Below are 21,896 nucleotides of genomic sequence, written 5' to 3'. Positions count from 1 at the left end.
CTGTGAAGAACTTCTTATGTGGCTCAATGTCAAATTTTGTTTGATTGCATTCTTGTGAATGACCTCACAGGAATTGGTACAGGAGGAGACCTTTTGGCACAGAAGGAGACCTTTTGGCACATCGTGCCAACACTAGCTCTTCAAATGAGCACCACTACATAGTGTCAATCGTCTCCTTTATCTTCATACCCTTGCAAACTATTTCTATACAAATGATCATCCAATATCCTGTTGAATGCCTGAATGGAAGCACCTTTTCAGGCAATGCATTCCATACCTTGGGACATTGCTATAATAAAAAACACTATACAAATGCAAGTTGCTGTTTTTGTTCTAAAACTAAATTTCATACTGTAGATATTGTGCTAACAATGTCTTATACAACTTGGCAAAACATCCAATGTCTTGTATTGAAGACGCCATGAGATAACATCCAACATTGCTAATGTTACACCCTTGTTCAAAAATAGACTAAAAATAAACCAATAAACTACAAGTCAATCAGTTTAGCCTCAGTGGTGAGAAGCTTTGAAAACAATAATCCAGGACAAAATTAACTGAAATTTGGTGAAGATAGATTGATTAAGAACAGCCTGCTTGAATATGCCAAAATGTTACAGGAAAATCATGTATAACTAACTTGATTGATTTTGGGGAGGTAATGGTAGGGCAGAAAGAGTAGTGATGGGCTGCTTCACATTCAGACTTTACCCCTTATGCAGACAGCATCCTAACTCTGATTGCCCTGAATGGCTGACTGATTAAGTCCAAGGCCCTTGACATATTGTGCCAGGACTGCTAAGCAAAGGTTATCTCTCCTGATTTGACTGACAATTTCTGACAACCATCTCAAGGTTTCTGGCTTTGTGTCTGTGCTAAAAGGCAAGGCAGTAGAGCAGTAATGTCAGCTTAGTTTTTCTTACTGAAGGGGCAAAGTCCACAAATTCAAGGTAAGACTGGAGTCCTGGAGTCCTTCCTTCCAGATAGTTAGGAAGGCAAATGCAATGTTGGCATTTATTTCGAGAGGACTAGAATACAAAAACAGGGATGTACTTCTGTGGCTATAAAACTGTCTGGTCAGACTATAGTTAGAATATTGTGAGCAATTTTTGGCCCCATATATCAGGAAGGATGTGCTGGCCATCAACTGGGTCCAGAGGAGGTTCACGAGAATGATTCACGAATGAAAGGCTTAACGTATGAGGAACGTTTAAGGACTCTGGGTCTACACTCAAAGTTTAGATGGATGAGGTGGGGGGATGTATTTAAAACTTACAGAATACTGAAAGGCATGGATAGACTGGACATTGGGAAGATGTTTCCATTAGCAGGAGAGACTAGAACCTGAGGGCACAGCCTTAAAGTAAAGGGAAGACCCTTTAGAATAGAGATGAGAAGAAATTTCTTCAGCCAGAGATTGGTAAATCTATGGCATTTATTGCCACAGAAGGCTGTGGAGGCCACATCATTGAGTATATTTAAGACAGAGATAGATAGGTTCTTGATTGTTAAGCGGATCAAAGGTTACAAGGAGGGAGAATGTGGTTGAGAAACGTATCAGCCATGATTGAATGGCAGAGCAGATTCGATGGCTGAATAGCTTAATTTCTGCTCTCATGTCATTTGGTCTTATTATGTTTACAAGAAGATAGATAGCTTATCTTATGTAAAAGGGGTTAAAAAATTCAGTCTGTATTCATAATCTGTCTTCTCTATAGGGGATACAATAAACATTACAGCAAAAGGTTGAAGAGAGAGTGCAAATTAATGAAATTACAATCATGAGGGAAGTGGCACTAAGAAAGCTGATGGATCTGCAGGTTGAGCTGCCATAACCTACACCTATAAAGATCAAAGGTGGGTCAGCCTGGATAATTCTTCATCAGCCAGTATGGGGCTGCACGGTGGCTCAGTGGTTAGCATTGCTGCCTTACAGTGCCAGGGACCTGGGTTTGATTCCAGCCTCAGATAACTGACTGTGTAGAGTTTGCATATTCTCCCGTGTCTGCTTAGGTTTCCTCTGGGCACTCCAGTTTCCTCCCACAATCCAAAATGTGCAGGCCAGTTGAATTGGCCATGCTAAGTTGCCCATAGAGTTATGGGTCAGGGGTAAATATAGGGTAGGGGGATGGGTTTGGGTGGGTTACCCTTCAGAGGGTCAGTTTGGGCCAAAGTGCCTGTTACCATACTGTAGGTAATCTAATCAAATGGCCCCTTTCTGTGCTGCATGCCATCCTATGCTTTTATGTTTCTAACTCCTTCTGCACACTTATTGCTGTTTAGAGAGTATTCTGATCTATTTTTCTTAGATCCGCATTGAACTCAACCTACCACTGTTTGAAACATCCATTTGATCCATCAATGTCCCTTTGCAACTTTCTACACATTTACTGAACCACTTGAGGAGTCAGCTGAATTACATCTTTGCAGCAGTACCCCAAAGAGTTTCACAAGATTGCTGCTATCCAAGCATTAAATTGAAACTCCTTGGGAACTTGCAAAGATCCCAAAGATAGTTGTTCAAAGTGCTGATGCTGTCTTTCTCAAAAACACTGATTTGTGTCCAATGGGGTCTGGAGTTGCAATTGACAAGAAACTGTTTCTGTGGATTTGATTAGCTTGAGAGTATCTTGCAAGTTTGATTCACCTTCCTCAGTATGTTGCCATACAGATCTCTGATTCTCAAGAAGGTATTACAATTATGAGATTTATAACATTGTTATATTTTCAACTCCTTTTAATTTAAGGGGGTCATATGACCCGTTCTGAATTGTGCCTAACTTGGCTATAGGAGATTAAAGAGGTTCTATTTGCTTTACTGGGAAGACAATGCAAGGTGATTGTGGGGATAGCAGGGGGATGGGAACCTGAGGTATAGATCTAGTGCACAGGAGAATGAGAGTAGGAAGGGCATGGACAGAATTTCATGGTCACAGGAATGTGCTGGCAGACAGCAAGCTGGTTTGAAGCGTTTCTACTTCAATGCCAGAAGTATCCGAAATAAGGTAGGTGAGCTTGCAGCATGGATAGGTACCTGGGACTTCGATGTTGTGGCCATTTCAGAGACATGGATAGAGCAGGGTCAGGAATGATGTTGCAGGTTCCAGGGTTTAGATTTTTCATTAAGAACAGGGAAGGCGGTAAAAGAGGGGGAGGTGTGGCTTGTTAGTCAAGGACAGTATAACGGTGGCTGAAAGAACTTTTGACGAGGACTCGTCTACTGAGGTGGTATGGGCTGAGGTTAGAAACAGAAGAGAAGAGGTGACACTGCTGGGAGTTTTTTTATAGGCCTCCGCAGACTTCCAGGGATGTGGAGGAGGGATTGGCAAAATGATTCTGGGTAGGAGTGAAAGGAACAGAGTGGTCATTATGGGGGGACTTTAACTTCCCCAACATTGACTGGAAATGCTATAACTCTAGTACGCCGAATGGATCAGTTTTTTCCAATGTGTGCAGGAGCGTTTCCTGACACAATATGTCGAAAGGCCGACACGAGGGGAGGCCACATTGGATCTGGTGCTTGGTAATGATAATGGTTGATGTTTGGTAATGGTATTTGATTTAGTGATAGGTGAGCACTTTGGAGAGAGTGACCATAATTTGGTTATGTTTAGTTTAGCGATAGAAAGGGATAAGTACATGCCACAGGGCAAGAGTTATAGATGGAGGAAGGGCAATTATAATGCGATTAGGCAAGACTTAGGATGTATAGAATGGGGTAGCAAAATGCAGGGGATGGGGACTATCAAAATGTGGAGCTGGTTTAAGGAACAGATATTGCGTGTTCTTGATAGGTATGTCCCTGTCAGGCAGGAAGGAAGTTACCTGAGATAATTCCACCTCTCCAATCCTGAAAATCTCTTCTGTTTGAATAGCAGGAAATAGCCGCTTTATACTTGAATAAATTCTACGGCTGCCCGAAAGAAAGGTGTGATCTTGTGGTGCTGTCAGACACACTGAAGAAGAAGCAGAAATTTTTTGGATTGCCACAGACTGGAGAACTGGACAGTGAGCCAGTAAAGGGAACCGTGGTTTACTAAAGAAATTACATTTCTTGTTAAGCAGAAGAAGAAGGCTAATGTGACGTTGAGACGAGATGGTTCAGATGAGGCGATGGAGAGTTACTGATTAGCTAGGAAGGATTTGAAGAGAGAGTTAAGAAGAGCAAGGAGAGGACATGAGCAGTCTTTAGCAGGTAGAATAAAAGAGATCCCTTAAGCTTTCTATAGGTATGTGAGGAATAAAAGGATGGCGAGGGTAGGAATATGGCCAGTCAAAGACAGAAGTGGGAAGTTGTGTGTGGACCCTGTTGAGATCAGAGAGGTGCTAAACAAATATTTCTCATCTGTTTTCACTCAGGAAAAGGAGAATATTGTAGAGGAGAAGAATGAGATATGGGATATTAGACTGGAAAGGATCGAGGTTAGTAAGGAAGAGGTGTTATCAATTCTAGAAATGAAAGTAGACAAGTCTCCTGGGCCAGATGAGATTTATCCGAGGATTCTCTGGGAAGCTAGGGAGATGTTGGAGCCTTTGGCCTTGATCCTTGAGTCATCATTGTCTACAGGTTTAGTACCAGAGGACTGGAGGATTGCAAATGTTATGCCTTTGTTCAAGAAAGGCAGTAGAGGTGACCCAGGTAATTATAGATCAATGAGCCTTACATCTGTTTTTGGAAAAGATTATAAGTGATAGGATTTATAATCATCTAGAAAGCAATAATTTGATTGCAGATAGTGAACATGGTTTCGTCAAGGGTAGGTCAGCATGTGGATGAGGGTATGGCAGTTGACGTGGTGTACGTGGACTTCAGTAAAGCCTTTGATAAGGTTCTACATGGTAGGCTGTTGGGGAAAATGCGTGGGTTTCCTCCGGGTGCTCCGGTTTCCTCCCACAGTCCAAAGATGTGCAGGTCAGGTGAATTGGCCAGGCTAAATTGCCCGTTGTGTTAGGTAAGGGGTAGATGTAGGGGTAGGGGTATGGGTGGGTTGCGCTTCGGCGGGGCGGTGTGGACTTGTTGGGCCGAAGGGCCTGTTTCCACACTGTATGTAATCTAATCTAATCAGAGGCATGGGATTGAGGGAGATTTAGCGGTTTGGATTAGGAACTGGTTTTTTGTAAGAAGGTAGCGAGTTGTGGTTGATGGAAAATATTCAGCCTGGAATCCGGTTACTAGTGATGTGGCACAAGGATCTGTTTTGGAACCACTGCTGTTTGTCGTTTTTATAAATGACTTGGACGCAGGCATAGGTGGATTGGTTAGTAAGTTTGCAGATGACACTAAAATTGGTGGATTAGTGGACAATGTTACAGAATGTTGCAGATTGTAGGGGGAACGTGGATAAACTGCAGAATTGGGCTGAGAGGTGGCAAATGGAGTTCAATGCAGATAAATGTGATTCACTTTGGTAAAAATAACAGGAAGGCAGAATACTGGGTCATGGAAAGATTCTTGATAGTGTGGATGTGCAGAGGGATCTTGGAGTCCATGTACATAGATCCCTTAAAGTTGCCAAGCAGGTTGATAGTGCTGTTAAGAAGGCATACGGTGTGTTATGTTTTATTGATAGAGGGATTCAGTTCCGGAGTCGTAATGTCATGCTGCAACTATACAAAACGCTAGTGCGGCCACACTTGGAATTTTGTGTACAGTTCTGGTTGCCTCATTACAGGAAGGATTTGGATGCATTGGAAAAGGTGCAGAGGAGGTTTACCAGGATGTTGCCTGGTCTGGAGGGAAGGTCTTATGAGGAAAGGCTGAGAGAGTTGGATCTGTTCTCAATGAAGAGAAGAAGGCTAAGAGGGGATTTGATAGAGACACACAAGATGATCAGAGGATTAGATAGGGTAAACAGTGAAAGTCTTTTTTCTAGGATGATGAAATCAGCTTGTACGAGGAGGCATAGCTACAAGTTGAGGGGTGATAGATTTAAGCCAGATGTCAGAGGCTGATAAGGGCGTGGAATGCCCTGCCTCCCAAAGTAGTTAACTTAGCCACATTTAAACAATCTTTGGATAAGCACATGGATGATGATGAGTTAGTTTTGGGGGAGCTAGATTAGTTCACAGGTCGAGGGCCGAAGGGCCTGTTCTGTGCTGTATTGTTCTTTGTTCTATGAAACTGGGCAGTTATTTCAAATATGAAAATGATTTTGGCTTTCAAGAATAGCTAATCAACACTTCTGCCTGGATACAACACCCATGTGATTTACATTGCTATGAAAATGTAGTTTGAGAGGGGAATGGTTTCTAGGCTGTCCATGAATGTGCACTGACACAGTTAGTAATTGGGAGAATGTGAGCAGCTATGAGCTGAAAGTCTCTAGAACTCACCATGTCAGAATATGGATGGAAGCTCATTCTTGATTGAAAAGATTGAATTTGTGTGGAGTTAAGGGACTGAATAACACATGACCAGAAGTTTTATTTGAGTTCTATTAAATATAAATAGGGATAACTCTCTTCTATGGTTTAAAATATAAATACCTATAACAGTAGCGATTAGCAGAGATTTTGGTCTTTTGTTACAGTAAATGTCTTCAAATGTGAAATCTTCTTAATCTTTTTCTCATCTTTTAACTAGAAGCATAAAGTTATTTCCAAAAAGTTATTGGTCTTTGTGAAAACCTTAATGAAAATGGTCAGCAGTTGAATAATGGCAGAATGAGGATTGGATGGGACAACTATTTTTTTGCAGATTTTTGTCACATCCATTCAAAAGCAGTCAGTTACTATAAAGACCTCTAAACATGAAGTGTCAAGCAGTGTAAGGTTTAAGGTGCTGGTAGTAGTTGTTGGAGCTTCTCACGGCCCAGTACAGATGAGAACTTGTAATTAATTTCTGGTCTCTCTCTTTGGTCACTTTCATCCAATAGCCTATTGATTATGCTGTGCTACTTTGCAATATATTATTGAGCTCCCATTTCTTCCTTGAAGAATGAAATCTTTCAGTTAGCACAGAAAGCCACTGATTACAGGAATTGTGACTTATTGCTGAAGATGCTAATATGTAGAATTTACCTGGTAATGGGTTCTCCAAAAGCAACTTCTTCTTAAAAAATGTGGCCATTAAATCTTTATTATTCAACATATCTGTTTGGAGATACAAGTTTAAGGAAATAATGAGTGGTGCATATTGAATTAGACTCTATTTCAGCAATTGTTCCAGCCACTTAATGTATTTCAGAAGGTAATAAGTATTATAGTTAAACTTGATCAATGTCACAGAACAATTCGTTGTTGAACCAATCACAAAAATAATTGCTTCCTGTTATTTCTATTAAAGGGTCTCCTGGTTCATAAAAGGAAATTAAATGTCTGTATTTTTTGTTTCAGTTGAGATTAGAGATGTCAAACCATCTTTGATTTGTTAATGATACTAATGATGCTAATGCATCATTTATCCATGATATCTCTGCATAATTTATCCTAGTCCTTTTTTAAAGAAAGTTTTTGTCCTTAACATGGAGGAACTTATTGTCAGGGAAAAGAATATCTTAGTAGCCTGCACCCCTAATTACAAAGACTGGGTACTCTTTGTGGGCAAATATTGTGATGACTTTAAGAGATTATTTTGTCATTTTTTTTTTGAAGAAAGGTTTTAAGGCAGCGGTATCAGGCAGTCTATCAAAACCACTAGAGTAAAGAGCTTGTGATGCCTTCGGGTTTTTTTTTCAAGTTGGAACAATAGAACCTGAACGGACAAGGTCAAGCTCTCACAGAACCAGGATTTTTAGTTTTCTCAACAGCAGTTGTTGCTGTAATTCAGCAGGGCTGGAAGGTAGTGAATCTCTCTCAGCTGCTACACTCTCTAAATTTTCCCTGGATGTTTTTCATCCTGTGCTGCTGGAGTTGCATGTAAGATAATTCTGTTTTTTTCTGAATTTGCCTTTTGCTAAGAATGCGTTTATGGGATGTTACTAAATTGGAAAAGTTACTGTTGAGTAGTAAAATAATCTATTACTCTGTTAAGTTTTCCAATAAAGTTAAATTATTTCAAGTTCCTCTTTCTTTTGTTGTATTTTAACTATACTGTTTGAATAAATTGTGTTTTGCTTAATGTCAAGTAGTTTGACCAATCAAATTGCATCTGGAACACAGCATCTCACACTTACCTTTAAAAGAAGAAAAAGTTAGGGTCTAGGCTATCTTCTTAATATATTTTGAGTGGTTTGAGTATGGTCCATAACAACATGACATTGGTCTAAATCTGGCTTTCATTAGCTCTTACTCTTTTGGGATACAATTATCTTTTTAGTCCATAAGACCATGAAAATTACACAGTTCCGGACAATTAAACAAGACAGAATTCCAGAAAATGCAACCAGATGGGACCAACACCCCACGATTCTATGGATTACCAAAAATCCATAAACCAGGAGCCCCCCTCAGACCCATAGTCTCACTACCAAGAACACCAACTTACAGACTGGCCAAAGAACTACACGCAAGACTGAAATACCTAGTAGAAGAGTCACAGCACTCCGTCCACTCCACCCAGAACTTCCTAAAAATCAAAAACACCAAAATAGAGGATGACGAAACAATGATCTCATTCGACGTAACAGCACTGTTCACCTCCATCAACATCGACCTGGCAAAGGAAACACTTACCACACTTTTAGAAGAGACCATCACACACACCCCAACCATCATCAATCACATTACCAACGAAAACATCATGAAGCTAGTGGACCTGTGCCTCACCACCCACTTCACCTTCAACAACATAATCTACAAACAAACCAATAGTACACCCATGGGATCTCCGCTATCAGGATTCATAGCAGAAGCGGTAATGCAAAGACTAGAACAAACAGCCCTACCAACCATCAAACCAAAAATCTGGGTCCACTACGTAGATGACACCTTTGCCATCACAAAACGAAACAAGATAGAAGAGACGTTTAACATCATCAACAACGCCCTCACAGGCATAAAGTTCACCAAGGAGGAAGAAACCGACAACAAACTCGCATTCCTGGAAGTCACCGTCGAAAGAAAGGACAACGGAGAACTACAAACCTGCGTATACAGAAAACCGACTAACACTGACCAAATACTTAACTACACCAGCAACCATCCCAACACACACAAATGAAGCTGTATCAGAACACTATTCCAATGAGCCACCACACACTGCAGCACAGACGAACTTCGGAAAACAGAGGAGAACCACCTATACAACGTATTCAAGAAGAACGGATACTCAAAAAATACAGTCCGCAGATTCCTCAGGAACAAACCACGGCAAGCAGACCTAACACAGCCAGAAACCCTAACCACCTTACCATACATCAAAGAAGTCTCAGAAATGACAGCCAGACTACTAAGACCCCTCGGAATCCTAGTAGCACACAAACCCACCAACACTCTCAAACAAAAACTAACAAACTTAAAAGACTCTTTTCGAGTTCATTCTATTTATATATTTTACAATTTAGGAGTTATTTCATTCAGGATTCCTGTAATGGTATCAGGCACATTAGAAATTGTCACTATTTTTCAGACTTGAGCTTTCACATGGTTTTCAGCTGATTACTTATGCATGCATATTATTGTGCACATTAATGGTGAATCTTAGGTAAGTGGGTGACCAGAAATTCTCACTGTCACTGGGATTGTCCAGGAACAAAGGATCAGATGCCATCTGGGTACTCACCTTCACTCCATAGAAGCCTGTAGCTTCACAGAGTTGGTTGACCCCACCACCCCGGATATGTCTCACACAGACAAAAACAGGCCATACAGTTTGTTAATGCTTTGCAAGAAGTGCAGGATGTCCCTGAAAGAAGGAAGATCATCATCCCCAATGAAAGAAGCCCTCCCAGACCTCGAGACTTGGAATAAGGTTGCATGCAGGTCAACACTTGTGACCTGCACAAAACAAGCCATATTTGGTGCTGGCAGAGGATGAACAATCTCCTGAATTCCATAAAGATAAGTAAAATTATCTACTCACTGTAAACTGAAACTCTTTAGTGCATCATTCAGTCTACCTCTGTCACTGTACACATGTATCTTATAGAATGACCACCCGCAAACGTCAACACCACATGGATGAAGTGAACTGAATGCTTGATAGACACCTCATACAATCGGTTTTCCAACCGTTCATGGGCAGTACATTTCCTAATCACTTACTGATAGGGGCTTAAGAGCTGCCATGGATCGTGTGCACATAAAGTACTCATGCACTGATTGTAATCAGTCTCCTTTCTATCTGCAGGACAGGATCAGTTACAAGAGGAAAGTAAGCGCAGACATTTCAATAAGCACCAAGACATGGCTTGGCTGGTGTTGAGAAGGGCTCTGCCTGTGCGATCCTTTATGCACGCCCGGACTCTCTACCGCACCGCATGCTGCCCTCAAAGCCGCTGTGGGGGGCGGGGGGGAAACGAGACGGTCACACACCTCCTTCTGGAATGTGCCTATGCAGAAGAAGTCAGGAGAGGAATGCAGTGGTGTTTGTCGAGGTTCGTCCCGAGCAGCGCCGTGGCGCGGGACTCCGTGCTCTACGGTCTGTTCCCCGGGACGCACACCAACATCAACTGTGCCTGGAGGATCATCAACTCGGCGAAAGACGCTCTTTGGGCAGTCCGAAACCTGTTGATCTTCCAGCTGAAGGAATTGACCCCGACTGAGTGTTGCAGACTGGCACATTCCAAGGTTCAGGACTACGTGTTGAGAGACACGTTGAAGCTTGGGGCAGCTGCCGCCAAGGCGCAGTGGGGAAAGACCACTGTGTAACATCTGCCTGCCAAAGAAGAACAGGGGGCCCACCCAGTCATTTGGGATCCGCTGACGCCTCAGCAGAAGAGCTGGATAGTAAATGTACAGACTTGTATATATGAAAAATAAATTTCAATGTCTGGATGTAAAGCAATGTGTGCACAAGAATGGCATGACCAATTGTATAGAGATCCAAATAATTTTATGGATAAAGTATATTTTTGAAATAAAAAAAAGGGAAGTAAGCCCAGAGCAGTAGAGAGATAACTGATACATAAATCATCAGCCCGTACAATGGGCAAGGGAGGATTCTGACCATTCCTGCACTGATGAGGAGATAAGAATGTCACAAGAGACTAGTAGGGAAGCCTGTTGTTCTCGGGAAGTTCTCAAATCAGCAGATAGTGTCAGATATTTATCTGTAAAAAGGATGTACATGTTCAGCAAATCATTTTTTTTCTTTTTTACTGAAGGTACTAGTGGCATGAGAAAAGGACAAAAGCCACAACTTCCTAATATTAGCCCCACCACCTGAAATCTCAGAGGATGCACTGGCATGGCATTCATCTGCACCCTCCATCAACACAGATATTTACCTTGGTGGGTCCATCACCTAAAGTAGGCTAGTATGGGTCACAGTGTAGTCAGCACATCACTGACCTGAGTTCATAGCCAGAGGAAGAGGTCTCTGAGACTTGATAAACTGCTGGATGACAGGTAGCTGCTGTGCCACATGCAAATTATCTGCCTCTGCACTAGGCCATAAGCAACATGCTTCACATGCAGGGACGGACAAGCGAACATCAGGACAAGCGAAAATCAGAGGCTCTCGTTAGAATGAAATATGGAGGAGGCTATCTTAATTTCTGTTTCTTGTTGTGGTTCCAGCATGCAAGTGCTTGGCTGCTTTTGCAAGGTTAGACTTAAAGTTGGTCCCTCTAATAAGTCTGATTTAATTAGTAAAGTTGTTGAAGCTTCTGTATTTTAAACAGTAATTATTTTTCTTACATATCACAATGTCACTTGCTGTCCCTTTCAAACCTTCTTGTATTACAGATGGTTCCATGGAGAGGGTGATGGGGAGGAGGAAGGCACCCACCCTCACTCAGATTCCCTTCATTTAAAAAGACTACTTTATGCTAATAAGTACCCTTAGGGAGGAGAGAGAATGCAAACCATGCACCCAGGAGCTTTATCTCAGAACATTTCAGAGGTACCTTGCCTCTTTATCTCTCCTCTGCCACTGAGTTCATTGCCTGGCAGAATCAAGGAGGTGGGCCAGCACCTTTCCAGCCCATACTCTCACGAGTGCTATAGGCTTCTCAGTCCCAAGATTCCAGTGGACACCTGTAATTAAAGCAGTCAAAACATTCCCTACTCTTCAGCTGTGGATGTATGGATTGCACATAGATATTATGGTAGACAAAGCAAGAAGAAGGGTTTTTGCCCGAAATGTCGATTTTCCTGCTCCTCGGTTGCTGCCTGACCTGCTGTGCTTTTCCAGCACCACTCTGATCTAAACTCTGGTTTCCAGCATCAGCAGTCCTCACTTTTGCCTAAAGCAAGAAGCTGACGTAATTGTCTGAAGTAAAATAAATATAGTGTTTTTCCCATCAGAAGACAATGTTGATCTTCAGTTGGTCTTCTAATGTTATCAGCAATATATGTACTTAATGTGCTCATGACCCAGCAAAGCATAGACCGAGCAATGGGGATTACATTTGACATTCATGAGATGGTTCTCATAGCCACAGATGTTTTCCAGTAAGAATAGTATGAGGAAACTGGGCTTGGGATGGAGACATTGTGGTTACCATAGAGTGTATGTAAGTAATGAAGAAATGTTGCTGAGCTCTTCAGGGTATAAGAAGGAGAGATTATTCGCCAGGCTGGATCTGCATAGCATGCAAAAAAATATTCTCAGAATAAAAGGTACGACATGCATTACTGAGGTAGGAAGGATTTCCTTGACTCAGGGAGTGTGATGGTGGGAAAGAAGTGTTTGTATTTGTCCCATTGACAATGACAGAAGCACAATCACTGAAGATGCTGAGCAATTGCAGCAGTACAATTAAGGAGCCAAATATTCTTCAGGACTGTAGGGATAATGACGGAACAAACTTATGAGTCACATCAGCCAGATGGTAGAAAAATGTAATCAAGGGTCTGCGTGCCCGAATCATGCTTCTGGCCAGGAGAAGGTGGTTGCAAGCGTATGCACAGCAGTGTAGGTTCAGTTTGGTGCAATGAGCACAAAAGCTTGTCTGCATAGTTTGATGATTCTAAGTGATCACAGTACTAGCACAATGAAATTTAAGAAGTTCCCTCTGTTAAAAAGGATAGCACAAAATGAAACAATTTTCAATTCATTATCTTTGTCCCATAAAAAAAGCAACTGCCTGGCAACCAGCTGGTTTCTTAAAGTCATAACAGAAAAGCAAACATGGAAAGGCAGATCAATTGCCCTGGAATCGGTTAGCAATTACATTTCATCGATCTGTCTGTATTATAGGACCATTGCCCTGGCCTCTTTCCGTCTGCGAGCAACTTCCTGATGGTGATGCGATCATTGATTTCCCTTTCCTCATTGGAGGATGCCTCTCAGATATGCATTTCTTCCTCTCCCGATATTCTCTTTATTGGGTTTTGTTTGCAGGAGCCCATGATGTTGATACAGGACACTCTTTCTGAAGAAGCTCTGATGAACAGTCATCCAGACTCAAAACATTAGCTTGCTCTCTCTCAATGGATGCTGCTTGACCTGCTGTAATTTCCACCACTTTCAGTATACTCATTTTGGTGTCTATTTCAGTGCATTGCCTGATCAACCCAAACAACCAGGTTTCATGCTCAGAATCTTACCACTTGCTCAATAATGGCTCCAAAGGAGATATGTGCAGCATTATACCTCCCCGGTTGATGTTTACCTGACTGGTATTATCACTGAGATCTACAGGAGGCATCTTTTGTCTTGCAGCAGCCAACCCTCTATCTGATGAGGGACATTAAAAACTTCAGCCACCCATAGAGCTTCAGAATTTAGAATTGAACCAATTGATCAAGACCTCTTTGTAATCTTAGATAGCCTTCTGCAGGCAAGTCTGACTAGTTTAATTTGGGAAACGTGGTTCGCGTGGATGAGTTGGACCAAAGGGTCTGTTTCCATGCTGTATGCCTCTATGACTATGACTATCCACTATACCACCAATCTTGGTGTTATCTGCAAACTTACTAACCACGCCTTCTACATTCTCATCTACATTATTTATATAAATGACAAACAAAAGTGGACCCGCCTGTTCATAGGCCTCCAGTCTGCAAAACAACCCTCCACTATCACTCTCTGTCTCCTGCCATTAAGCCAATTTGTATCCAATTGGCAAGCTCATCCTGAATCCCACACGTCTAACTTTACTAATTAGTGTACCATGCAGAACCTTGTCAAAGGCTTTACTAAAGTCCAGTTTTACAATGTCTACCAATCTTCTTGGTTACTTACTCAAAAAACTCAAATCAAGCTTGTGAGACATGATTTCCCTTGCACATAACTATGCTGACTATCTCTAATCATTCCTTGCCTCTCCAAATGCATATAAATCCTATCCTTCAGAATCAGTTCCAACAACTTGTTCACCGCCAAAGTCAGACTCAGTTCTGTAGTTTGTAGGCCTCTCTTTACATCCCTTAAACAAAGGCATAATATTAGCCACTCTCCAGTCTTTTGCCATTTATACATGATACAAATACTTCTACAAAGGGCCTGGCAATTTCCTCCCTCGCTTCCCAAAAAGTCCTGGAATACATTAGATCAAGTCCTAGAGATTATCCACCTTTATAATTTCTAAGACCTTCAGCACTTCCTCTTCTGTAATGTGAACTGTTTCAAAAAACAGCAATGTTTATTTCCCTGAGTTCTCTAGTGTCCATTTTTTTCTCCACAGTAAAAACTGACACAAAATATTCATTTAATTCTCTGATGTCCTGAGGTTCAACATACAGACGACCTCTTTGACCTTTAAGGGGTCCTACTCACTTTCTAGTTGCTGTCTTGCTCTTACTGTACTTATAGATTCTCTTTGGATTATCCTTAGCCTTGGAAAGTAAGGTTATCTTATATCTAACTTTGCTTTTCTTAGTCTCCCTCTTAATCCCCCTAGACTCTTTATACGGTTCAAAGGGTTCATTTGAACCGAGTTATTTATATGTAATATATTATTCTTGATTGAACCTCAATATCTTTATTTATCCATTGTTCTCTAATCCTACCAGCCTTACCTTTCACTTAACAGGAACAAAATGACTCTGAACTCCCATTATCATACTTTTGAAAGCCTCTCACTTATCAGATGTCCCTTTACATGTAAACAGTCTATTGCAATCAATTTTTGAACATTCTTATCTCATATCATTCACTCATCTGTGTTACCTTGTTATCAGTTTCAGGAGATCTGTGAAGACAGTTGGGAATCATAGAATCCATACAGTGTGGAAGGGAGACCATTCGGCCCAATGAGTCCACACCGACCGTCCAAACAGCATCCAAGACCCAACCCCCTACCTTATGCCTATAACCCCATATTAACCACGGCTAATCCGCCTAACCTACACATTCCTGGACACTATGGGCAATTTAGCATGGCCAATCTGCCTAACCTGCACATTTTTAGATTGAGGAAGGAAACCAGAGCACCTGAAGGAAACCCACATTGACACAGGAAGAATGTGTAAACCCTACAAAGACAGTCACCCAAGAGTGGAATTGAACCCAGGTCTGTGGCACTATGAGGCACCAGTGCTAACCACTGAGCCACTGAGTACAGAGTCATCATTCACTTTGAGGATTTCCTTCCCTGGCTTCTTTCCCAACCAGCATATATGTCATGAATAGCTCCACCCCATGTGATGCCAGAGGACTGCTTCTTGTAACCAAACATTCAGGTGCATGAAGACAGTACGTATGGACCAGGGCCTTTAAAACATGTTAGTACATCATCCTATGCACAATTGTTAGCTTTCCTTCAGGGACATAGCATCAGAGCCATTGTGATCTTGCCTTGGCAAACAACTCCCTTTTCCTTCCCCATCGCTTGTCTAGAGGGGCTACCAGTCTGCAGATTGCCCTGCACTAAAAAGCACCTCACGAATTACATCTATTACCCATTCTCCTTGGCTACTTCTGTACATTGGACATCATGAAATCAGATCATAATATACTGTAGAGTCAAGATTAGAGTAGTGCTGGAAAATCACAGGTCAGGCAGCATTAAGGAATCAGTAATATACTGTAGTGAATTTATGGGAACTTGATGGAATGCAATGCCATGAATTTCAGAATTATGCAGTTAATTGGGAATGGAATCCAGGCAGGCATGTGACCTTCAATGTTGATCTTGCTTTGTGCACTTCCTGTGCAGTTGTAACCTGTATACCTTATTCTGTCTAAACACCCTATGATCTGTATGTCCTTGTTTGCTATGATCTGCCTGTACTGTTCGCAAACCAAAGCTTTTCACTGTACTTAGGTATATGTGACTACAATACAGCAAAACTTGGTTTAATCTCCACCCACCCACTTCATCCATTTCATGAGAACAAAGAACAGTACAGCACAGTACAGGCCCATTGGCCCTTGATGTTGTGCTGGCCTTTATCCTACTTTAAGACCAGACTAACCTACATACCCTTTGTTGTACTAACTTCCATGTGCCTATCCAAGAGTCGCTAAATATCCCTAATGTATTTGACTCTACTACTACTGCTGGTAGTGCAATTCCACGCACCCACCAATCTCTGAGTAAAGAAGCTACCTCTGAAGTCTCCCATAAACCTTCCTCCAACTACCTTAAAAATTATGCCCCCTCGTGATAGACATTTACACCATAGGAAAAAGTCTTTGACTATCCACTCTTATCTATACCTCTAAACATTTTATATACCTCTATCAAGTCAACTCTCATCCTTCTTCGGTCCAATGAGAAAAGCCCTAGCTCACTCAACCTTTCTTCAGAAGACATGCCCTCCAGTCCAGACCTCATTCTTGTAAATCTCTTCTGCACCCTCTCTAAAGCTTCCAAATCTTTCCTATAATAAGGCAACCAGATTCCAAATGTGGTCTAAACAGGACTATGTAGAACAGCAGCATAACCTCGCAGCTCTTAAACTCAATCCCCTTGCTAATGAAAGCCAACACACCATACACCTTCTTAACACCCCTATCAACCGGGTAACAACTTTGAGGGATCTATGAACATGGACCTCAAGATCCCTCTGTTCCTCCAAACTGCCAAGAATTTTGCTTTTAACCCTGCATTCTGCATTCAAATTTGATCTTCCAAAGTGAATGACTTCACACTTTTCCAGGTTGAACGCCATCTGCCACTTATCAGACCGGTTCTGCATCCTGTCAATGTCTCATTGCAACCAACAATAGCCCTCCACACTATCCACAACTCCACCAACCTTCGTGTCATCGGAAAACTTACTAACCCACCCTTCCATTTCCTCATCCAAGTCATTTATAAAACTCACAAAGAGCAGAGGTTCCGGAATCAATCCCTGGAGAACACAACTGGTCACCAAGCTCCAGGTTGAATACTTTCCATCTACCACCACCCTCTGTCTTCTATGGACTAGCCAAATCTCTATCCAGACAGATAGGTTCCCCTGTATCCAATGCCTCCTTACTTTCTAAATGAGCCTACCATGCGGAACCTTATCAAACGCCTTGCTAACATCCACTGCTGTACCTTTATCAATGTGTTTAGTCACATCCTCTAAGAATTCAATAAGGTTTGTGAGGCATGACCTGCCCCTCACAAAGCCATGCTGAGTATTTCTAATCAAACTATGGTTTTTCAAGTAATCATAAATTTTGTCTCTCAGAATCCTCTCCAATAATTTGCCCACCACATACATAAGATTGACTGGTCTGTAATTCCCAGGATTATCCCTATTCCCTTTCTTGAACAAGGGAATAATATTTACCATACTCCAATCATCTGACACTACTCCAGTGGACAGTGAGGATGCAAAGATCATCACCAAAGGTGCAGCAATTTCTTCTCTTGCTTCCTGTAGTAACCTAGGGTATATCCCCTCTGACCCAGGGGATTTATCTATCCATATGTATTTCAAAATGTTTAGCACATCCTCCTTCCTAACATTAACCTGTTCCAGCATATGTCTGTTTCACGCTGTCTTCAGAAATGTTAAGGTCCCTCTCAGAAGTGAATACTGACAGAACGTAATCATTAAGGACCTCCCCAAGCTCCTCCAACTTCAGGTGCAAGTTCCCTCTACTCTCCCTGATTGGCCCTACCCTCACTCTGGCCACCCTCTTGTTCCTCACATGAGTGTAGAATGCCTTCGGGTTTTCCTTAATCCTACCCACTAAAGCTTTTTCATGCCCCCTTCACTGAACCCCCGTGGGCAGCACGGTGGCTCAGTGATTAGCACTGCTGCCTCATAGTGCCAGGGACCCGAGTTCGATTCCAGCCTCGGGTGACTGTCTGTGTGGAGTTTGCACATTCTCCCCGTGTCTGCGTGGGTTTCCTCCGGGTGCTCCGGTCTCCACCCACAGTCCAAAGATGTGCAAGTTAGGTCATTTGGCCATGCTAAGTTGCCCATAGGGCTGCGTAGGTTAGGCGCATTCACCAGCTGCAAATATAGGGTGGGGGAATGGGTCTAAGTGGGTTACTCTTCGGAGGGTCGGTGTGGATTTGTTGGGCTGAAGGGCCTGTTTCCACACTGTAGGGATTCCAATTCCAATTCTAGCTCTCCTCAGTCCATTCTTCAGTTCCTTCCTGGCTACCTTGTAACCTTCTAGAGCCCTGTCTGAACCTTGCCTTCTCAACCTTAAGTCAGCTTCCTTCTTCCTCTTGACTAGATGTTCTACTTCCCTTGTCACCCAAGGTTCTTTCAACCTACCATTCCTTCCTTGCCTCAGTGGAACAAGCCTATCAGCAGGTGCTTCTTAAACAACCACCATATTTCTGTTGTGCATTTCCCTGAGAACATCTGTTCCCAATTTAGGTGCCCCAGTTTCTGACTAATAGCATTGTAATTCCCCCTCATCCGATTAAATACTTTCCATGCGTATAGTAAAGGGCAAGGAGTTGTGATCACTATCACCAAAATGCTCTCCCACCGAAAGATCTGACATCTGAGCGGGTTTGTTGCCAAGCACCAAATCCAATATGGCCTCCCCTCTAGTCAACCTATCTATTTATTGCAATAGGAACCCTTCCTGGACACACTTGACAAAAACTGCTCCATCCAAAATACTTGAACTAAGTCGTTTCTAATCAATATTAGGGAAGTTATAGTCACCCATGATAACAACCCTGTTACTTCTACACATTTCCCAAAACTGCCTCCCAATCCGCTTCTGTGTCTCTGTTGCTATTGGGGGGCCTGTAGAAAACTCCCAATGAAGTGACTGTTCCATTCCTGTTTCTGACTTCCACCCGTACTGATTCTGTAGACAAACCCTCCTCAATAATCTTTCATTCTGCAGCTTTGATACTATCCTTGATTAGGAATGCTATTTCACCACTTCTTTACCTTCCCTCCAATTCTCTTTGAAACATTTAAACCATGAAACATCCAACAACCATTGTGATATCCAAGCCCCTGTGATATCCAAGTCTCCATAATGGCTACAACATCATAGTTCCAAGTGCTGATTCATTAACTGAATTCGTCACCCTTATTCCTGATACTTCTTCAATTAAAATAGACACACTTCAACCCATCACATTGGCTGCATCTTTGCACCATCATGTGCCTACCCCATACCCCCATAGACTCTCTGCACACTGTATCTGGCTATTCATTACCTACTCCATCATCTGATCCGTACCTCAGGTTCCCACCAATCTAGTTTTAAACCCTCCTGAAAGCAAAAGAGATTTAAAGTAAGTACTTCAAGATGGTGAGCTCTCCTTTCATTGTTCAAAAGAAAATGTTTAACCATACCCCTGTCATCTACCAAGGTCTTCCCATTCTCTAAAATAAGACAAAGAACTGCAGAAGCTGGAGATCTGAAACAAATAAAAACAAATTGCTGGAGCAACTCAGGACACCTGGCAGGATCTATGGAAAAAAAAAACAGATCCTTTTGAAGAAGGATCACAGGACTTGAAACATTAACTCTCTGCCTCAGAGACTGCCTTGTTACCTGTTGCCCTTATCACCATGGAACCTCTCCTGATTCCACCAATCCCAGTCATATAGTCATTAACTTGTTGATTTTGACCTGAGTCACTAACAATTCAGGTTCCAATGCTGCACTTCAAACTCTGCCCAATGTTTCCTTGACAAGACATTTCTATGATTCCAGCATCATAGGTGTCCTCTAATTCATAGATAAGCCAATCATTTCTCTATTAAATTCAAAACCTTACTGGTGAACTACTTTTTAAGTGTTAGTCAAAGTATTTTAAGATGCTCATCTGCTATCACTTAAGTCTTCCATGACGTTTTGAGCATTGAATTCCTTCAATCCATTTTTAAACAATCTCCAATTCCTTAAATTCACTTTATCATTTTTCAATGCTGTTTAATCTGCATTCTTAAAAGTGGAATAACTGACTGCACTGATCCATAAAACATTACATCATTTAATTCAATTCAATACAAATACAAGCATTTATTTCATATTAGAGTAAAATCTTGATTATTATGAGTACTCTTGTTATTCCTTGCCACTGAGGCACATAATGCAATAAAAAAAATACTGCATGACTGTTTAGTACAAGTCACGACCATACTGCTGGTCCTGATTCTGGATAGAGGAGCAGGATGGTACACAAGACTAACCGCCTGGCTTAAAGAGTCCAGTTTGCTAAATTTACTTGCTCTGAAACTCATTGGAGGTGCTCTCACTGGTTCTATTTAGTAGATAGTGTCTCTACAAAGAAATGTGAGAAAGTGCATAATGCCATGTCTGATGTCATCCCTTAATGCAGAAAGTGGAAGGAAACATCAGCAATTTTATTGCAACATGACACATCAGGACAGAGGTAAATTGAGCCAAAATAATTCTGGAACCTTAATTAACTTCTTTGATCAGTTCATAAGATAACAGGATGTCTAGCTTATCACAAAAGATCAGGTGAGAAATTGGGTTAATTAACATCTTAGGTGTCCCTATAAGCTGTAAAATTAAATATGTGATACTTGTGCAAAATTGTGGAGTAAATTAACACTTCCTACTTATATATCCATCCAGATGCCTTTTAAATGTTGAAATTGTATCAGCCTCTTCCACTGCCAGAGGATGGGTATATGAATAGGAAGGGTTTACAGGGATATGGGCCAAATGCTGGCAAATGGAACTACATTTACTTAGGATATCTAGTCAGCATGGACGAGTTGGACTGAAGGGTCTGTTTCCGTACTGTACATTTTTATTACTCTAAATCATCCCAGGCACTATATTGTTAAGGACATTAACATGCACAAGTAAATGGTTGCTGAAAGTAGTTCAACAATTAAATCAATCAGTGATCTGTCCTGAATTAATGGCACTGCTCGCAGTTTGGAGTTCAAAACTCGAGCAACCACTCTTCATTAATTTTGCACAACTGAAAAAGTCCCTAGCAGCATGAAGAACTTCACTTTACTTACAGCGATCATCAATGACTTATAGAACAGTCGCTGATTGAATTCCCCTGGCTGTTATTTTGATTCTAAAATAGTTTGATACTTTATATAGTGAGTCAGGTTACCAAAGGAAATGGTATAACAGGTGCTGATGAACTTATTCCACACTTCAAAACTTTTGCATAAACCAGTTTCTCCAAAGTGAGGGTGTAGAATTTTCTCCTGGAAATGCAGCCTGACTTGAAAAATCAACAGAGGCTATGCAAAACAGGACAAGCTACTGGAGGAGGAAGGGCAAAATGCTCTTATGGACCTGATGACTGAATGGCTTGTTTCTGTTTTGCGAATACTAAGTGACATCGATACAAATCCTTTAATCAGACAGTATGGAAATTCAACAGTTGAAAATTAATTTCTTCACACTGAAACTAGTAAATATGTGGAAAAAACTGTTAGTGAGATAATGGATGGGGTTAATGTCAATAAAATCTTTACCCAGCTGGATAATACTTTTGTCAAATGAAATGACTGAAATACATAAAACATACAATATTATTTTA

At 41.5% G+C, this 21,896-nt stretch overlaps 1 protein-coding gene across 1 annotated transcript in view; it reads right to left on the bottom strand.

Moving 5' to 3' along the window:
- col7a1l (collagen type VII alpha 1-like) overlaps positions 1-21,896 on the bottom strand; it is a 432,947-nt gene that overhangs the window by 10,801 nt on the left and 400,250 nt on the right. The window contains exon 96 of the mRNA XM_087999395.1: positions 7,021-7,092. Coding sequence (XP_087855521.1) covers positions 7,021-7,092 — 72 coding nt within the window. The remainder of the gene's footprint in view (positions 1-7,020; positions 7,093-21,896) is intronic.

This window comes from Chiloscyllium plagiosum, unplaced genomic scaffold (assembly GCF_037043375.1).
Source record: "Chiloscyllium plagiosum isolate Xiang-an unplaced genomic scaffold, Cpla_swu_hap1 HiC_scaffold_23, whole genome shotgun sequence".
Taxonomy (NCBI): domain Eukaryota; kingdom Metazoa; phylum Chordata; class Chondrichthyes; order Orectolobiformes; family Hemiscylliidae; genus Chiloscyllium; species Chiloscyllium plagiosum.
The sequence above is the reverse complement of the archived record's forward strand: the minus strand, read 5'-3'. Positions and strand labels throughout refer to the sequence as shown.